The 5,918-nt window shown below is 32.4% G+C and overlaps 1 protein-coding gene across 1 annotated transcript; it reads right to left on the bottom strand.

Annotated features, from left to right (window-relative positions):
* Window positions 1-1,259: 1,259 nt before the first annotated feature.
* On the bottom strand, window positions 1,260-2,802 carry LOC115984899 (zinc finger MYM-type protein 1-like). Its single transcript, XM_031107889.1, has 2 exons — window positions 2,226-2,802; window positions 1,260-1,453 (listed from the first exon to the last, which is right to left on the bottom strand). The coding sequence occupies exons 1-2, from the start codon at window positions 2,800-2,802 to the stop codon at window positions 1,260-1,262; spliced, it is 771 nt and encodes a 256-aa protein (XP_030963749.1).
* Between the last annotated feature and the right edge of the window lie 3,116 nt (window positions 2,803-5,918).

Here is a 5,918-nt window from a genome sequence, read left to right as displayed (position 1 = left end):
ACTTTTATTATATGTTGTGCTTGATTGTCCAATTTAATAATTTTTTCTTCTTCAAAATTTTTAAATTAAAAAATTAAATTAATGATTGAAAAATATTTTCTAGAATTTTTTTATAAAAATATTTTAACAAAAGTTGATGAAGATGCCTTAATTAAAAAAAATTGAAACTTAAAATATTGATCGAAATGAATGAAATCAAATTTAGAAGATTGAAATGAATGCTGGAAAAACTTAGAAGGTGTGTTTTAAATTTTAACCAAAATTTAATTAGTAAATTTGTATATCAAAAAAACAATAAAAATAGATTTTAGGCAAAAAAGATATAAAAAATTAGATTAATTAATATTTAAATAAGAAAATACCTATTTTATTTATCGTCTTACCCCTCAAAATGAATAGGGTCAGCCCTATAACTATAAGCACCTCACCATCAATGCTTGAATTCGAGTGGTGCAGGACACATTAGTATCAAGGCCGCAGGCCTATAGGGGAACCTTGTTGTATATCTTTCTCGGAAAGATGTGATTTACCAGCCAAAATGGCAAAGTAGCACTATTTGGCAAAATATATAGGGATCTATAACTGTCTGTGAAATAATTAAGGATCTATCACTTTTTCAAAACTCAAGTTTCACAAACTCGAGTTCCATAATAAAATAGCCACTAATTTTTTATGTAATTCAAATTCCATAAAAAATAACATGACAAATTAACTTGAAGGCTATTTTTTTAAAGAACTTGAGTTACACCAACTCAAGTTACACGACAAACTCGAGTTCCAAAAGAGTGGTACATCTATTGGCGGCTCCAGAAATTTTTCTTAAGGTATTCCTTAAGAAGCATAAATTACATAATCTAATAAAAAGAAAAATTCATATATTGACAATAACAAAAATAAAAAAATACGCAAGTACATAAAGTTTACAATTACCTTCTACGAGTTTTCATATTTTGAAATCGTTGCATGATAGTCTCATTATCAATACTACAACCTACATCTTTTTCAATGTACACAACCAAGCAATTATTCATCCACTGATCTCTCATTCGATTGCGCAGTTCATTTTTTATATATTTCATTGTTGAAAAACTTCTTTCTGCTGTTGCAGTAGCAATAAGAAGGGTCAAAACGAATTTCACAAGCAAATAGACTAATAGATAAGTCTCATACTTCCCTGTCTTCACTAACTTTTTAGCAAGTTCACCAACTCCTTAAAGCTCTAAAAACAAGTCATTGCTGTGCATATAAAAAATGTAATTCTAAAGTTGAGAGCCAAGTGCCAAGATATCTGTCCCAGGAAAATCAGATGAATAGAACTTTGCTAGACGTATCAACTTTTCCTTATCAAAAGCCACAAATGAATTACTTAGATTCAAGCAAGTCATACAAAGTAGCAAATTGGTATTTGCCTCTGAAAAATGGTTGTTCAGCTCTTGAAGTTGCAAATCTATAACTGTGTAGAATTACTCAACACGATAATGATATAAATTTGTATTTTGTTGGGTGTTGTGTTACGACCTCTCACTAACTACAAATATTTCATCCATGTTCAAGATAGGAATATCATATGTGGTACAAAATGAAGACACTTCAGTCAATAAAGATATCTAGTCATCATCTCTCATCACTTGTAATTGTTGTTTAGACACTTTAACAAAATCCATAGCAATTACTATATCTTTATTTATTTTTTATTTTTTATTTTTTTTGCAATGCTATTGACAATTCATTTGTGATCCCCAAAATGTTTTTCATCAAGTGTAGAGCAAAGACAAATTCTTCAAAAGATAGAATTGATCTCATAACAGATCGAGCTTCAACTTTTTGGTCGGAGAGGCCATCTTCTTCAATAATTTCAAGTACATTAACAACAGCAGAGAACATCGAAATCAAGTTGAGAATAGTCCCTTAATATGATCCCCAACGTTTATCACCAAAACATTTAAAATTTGTCTCTTAATTCAAACCTTGCCTACTTCAATGTACACCATTCTCTAATTCTTTTTTAATTTTGGCAAATTGTGTATCTCGAAGAGCTTCTTGTCTCTTACAAGAGCCTTTAACAACAGTTACTAAATTACTAACCACAAAAAAATATTCAGCAATGTTAATGTGATTTTTAGCACGTACAACAAGAGTCAATTGAAGTTGATAAGCAAAACAATGGACATAAAATGCTGACTTATTCTCTTTCAAAATTAAAGTTTTAAAACCATTGATATCACCTTGCATATTACTAGCACCATCATAACCTTGCCCACGTAGTTTCGATAAACTCAAATTACGTTCACAAAGTAAACATTCAATAGCATATTTGAGCGACAAAGCGGTGGTACTTGCTACATGTACAATACCAAGGAACCGCTCTATAATAATTCCTTTTTTGTTCACATTACGAAGAACGAGGGCCATTTGCTCTTTCACTGAGATATTACGCAACTCATCAACTAATATTGAAAAGAACCCATTGTCAAGATCCTGGATGATGGTTTTGGATGTTTCACGTGCAATTACATTCACAATGTCTTTTTGAATTTCATATTGGGTAAGCTTGCAATTTTTCGGAGCTTTTTGCAACACTTCATTGATAGATTCATTGTGATCTGCCAAAAATTGTAGAAGCTCAAGAAAATTTATTTTATCACTTGAACCTTGAGATTCATTGTGACCACGAAAAGCTAATCCCCGATATAAAATGAATCTTATGCAATCAACTATTGCATTTAATTGAACTCGATATTCAATTTTATCTTGATTTGATTGCTTAGCCAAAACACTTTGAATGTGTTGCTTTTCCTTCATTAGATCTTCACTCTTCTTGACAGCTTGGTTATGAGCACTATTAACTCCTCCAACATGGGATACTAACTTCTCTTTCTGATTCCAAAGTTTGAATCCCTTCGTTACAAAAGTCTCTCCTCCTCCTTACTTACCAACATCTTGCTCAAATAGGTAGCAATATAAACAAAATACTGCATCCTTGTCTATACTATATTTCAACCAGTTTCTATTTACATACCATTAGGATTTAAATCAACAGGGCTTTCCAGAAAAATCTGTTAGAGGGTAATCATGGTTTTGAAGAACAGGTTGACAAGAGCCTTTTTATAAATAAAATCTTCCTATTTCATCATGATTATTAGGACGATAAGATGATATCTTTTCTCGTAGCCTAGGATCTAAAGGAAGATTTTCTAAGTTAAAGTTAACATGAATTTGCTTAGAAGATGAAGATAAATCTTGCACAGGAAATGAATCTTGGACAGGAGATGAATCTTGGGTACGTGGTTTTCTTATCAAATATTTGTCCATAATTCTAGTAAAAGAATAAACAATAAACTATAAGTTCATTTGAAATATTAATAAAATTATTAATTATTGTTGTTTAGTTGTTTCATTTTTTTTTTTTACTGACTACTAACAATCTAGCACACACCCCACTGAGCATTATCCACGGCTCAACCCACTGCCTAACATAATTTAATTTTTTTGTCTTTTATAATGTATTGATTAATAAAATTATTAATTATTGCTTTTTAGTTGCTTCATTATTTTTCTTTACTGACTAATAGTAGTCTAGTACACACCCCACTGTGCAGTAGCACACATCCCATGTGCATTATCCACGGCTCAACCCACTACCTAACATAATTTAATTTTTTGTCTTTTATAATGTATTGGTCAGTTACTTTCATGCCTTTACTTCCTCTGTCTGTCCATATTTATGCCTTTATTGCCTCTATCTGTCCACTTCCCCAATTCAAATATCCAACCCCACAGCCCCATGGCCCCCATCCACCCCTCACTCAATAGACAAGAGTCACAAGAGTCAATCAACATTATACAAAACACTAAAGATATAAAACATTCACAACACACAAAATTCACAATACCCAAAATGACAAACTCACAAACCAATAAAGTCAAAATGTCAAATAAAGTTATAAAGGCAATTAGATATAGAGAAATAGAGAAACAGAGAGAGAATTCCATTTCAGTTCAAAGAGAAACAGAGAGAGAGCTCTGCTCTCACTCTTAGAGCACAGCAAAGCCAAAGATGTAAGATGAGATAGAGAAAAAGAGAGGTAAAGAACTGAAATACCTTGAGGCCTAAGGGGCAGCACCACGGTAGCATTGCGAGGACTTGAGGCTAAGCCAAGTCAATCTCTGATCTAATCTCGTTATCGTCGATGTCAATGTGCTCTAGGACCAGGGGCGAGGCGAGGTAGGGCAGGGTTTGTTGTTGTTGCTTGAGGCCAACTGCCAACACAATCTCTTTCTCTTATCTCCGAGCTGATCTCGCCGTCGCCAATGGCCCGATGTGCTCTGTTGCTGTTGCTAGTGCTGAGTTTGAGGCGGAGGTGTCAATATGCTTGGTCGTTGATGAGGTTCTTTTTCCTCTAGGTTAGGATTTTTTATTTCAGTTTTGCTTTACCATTTGATCAATCGGCGTACGTGTATTAGGTGTATTGGGTTTGGGTTGGGTTTTTTTTTTTTTGAGAATCTGTTTGGGTTGGGCATTTAGTTAATAAAAATTTAATTATTTTGATTTAAAAATCTGCTTAGGGTTAGTTTTGTTTAGGATTGATGTTGGGCTTTTTTTCCCTGGGGTGGGTTTGCTATGTTACAATTCTTTTTTTTTTTTTTAATTTGGCTTTTTCTTTTTGCTTGAAGATATAACAAATTATGGAGCAAAATTTAATTTTATTGGCATAAAAAAAACTAAGGGTGTTCACAAATTTTTTTTGAAGGGTAGACAAATAAAATATTTTAAATTTTTATATATAAATTTTTTTTTCAAGTCAAGGTGATACTGGGACCACCCTGGCCTTAACGTGGCGCCGTCCCTAGGTACATCCATATATATTTCTAAAATAGCAGTAGATCTCTACATATTTTGCCAAATAATGGTATTTGGTCATTTTGGCCATAATTTACCTATATGATTCTACCTTTTTTTAAAAAAAATTTTTTTTTTTTTAAGAACGTTCACGTCACGGTGTATGATTGCCAGCGTATCTTCATATTAGTTTTCCTGGAATGATGTGGAACAGACTGTTTATATATCTGATATGCATCCAAAAAATGGTCCACCGATCGAGCGGTCCTATTTTTTGAGCTACAAAATGTAAATGTGTTGCTTAATTTGGAGCCGACACATCACTTCGAATTGAATGTATGTAGCTGACTATGACCAACTGGTACACATGCATGAAAGCCCACCAGTCAAACTAGTTAACTAGGATCGATACACTTTCTGGAAGAAATAGAAATACAACACTCAAGCTCAAAACTATTTACTGTGAGTGTAAAAAAAAAATAATAAGTTGTGGATTTAGGTAAATGGAAGTGGAGGCATCAATGACAGTGAACCACTTCAATATGACATTGAGTGAAATTATGTGTAATATTAAAAAGAAAACTTGAATACATAACAATTTATATTTGAGTGATATTTTTTTGTTTAGAAAACTTCAAGTGATAATTCAACAAATGTATAGCTATCTTTTCTAAGTATAATTAAATTCAACTATATCTTTTTGTTAGAATTTTAACTTATAGTGTCCGCTTTCTTAATAATGTTTTTTTATCATCAGATTAAGATACCAATCGGTTTTTGGTGTAAGCGGGAATTGAATCTCTGGTCTCTTATTCAACTATTAGAGACTTTATCAGTTGATTTAACTAGAACCCACAATTTAACTATTTCTTATTCATTGGTTAATGCAATGACATGAACAAGTGTTGAAGATAAGGTATTGGACATGAAATCGTACATAAATTTTGTTCTATAAACATTACAACAAAATAATAATTATCTTTTCTCAGAACAATTAATTAAATTCAACTATGTCACCACCGCACACCCTTGGTGCGATGGTCACTCTATAAGTATAAATGTTTGTAGGGTATGGGGG

The sequence above is a fragment of the Quercus lobata genome, chromosome 4 (genome assembly GCF_001633185.2).
Source record: "Quercus lobata isolate SW786 chromosome 4, ValleyOak3.0 Primary Assembly, whole genome shotgun sequence".
NCBI lineage: Eukaryota > Viridiplantae > Streptophyta > Magnoliopsida > Fagales > Fagaceae > Quercus > Quercus lobata.
Note: the sequence above shows the minus strand (reverse complement) of the source record. Positions and strands in the feature narration are given on the sequence as shown.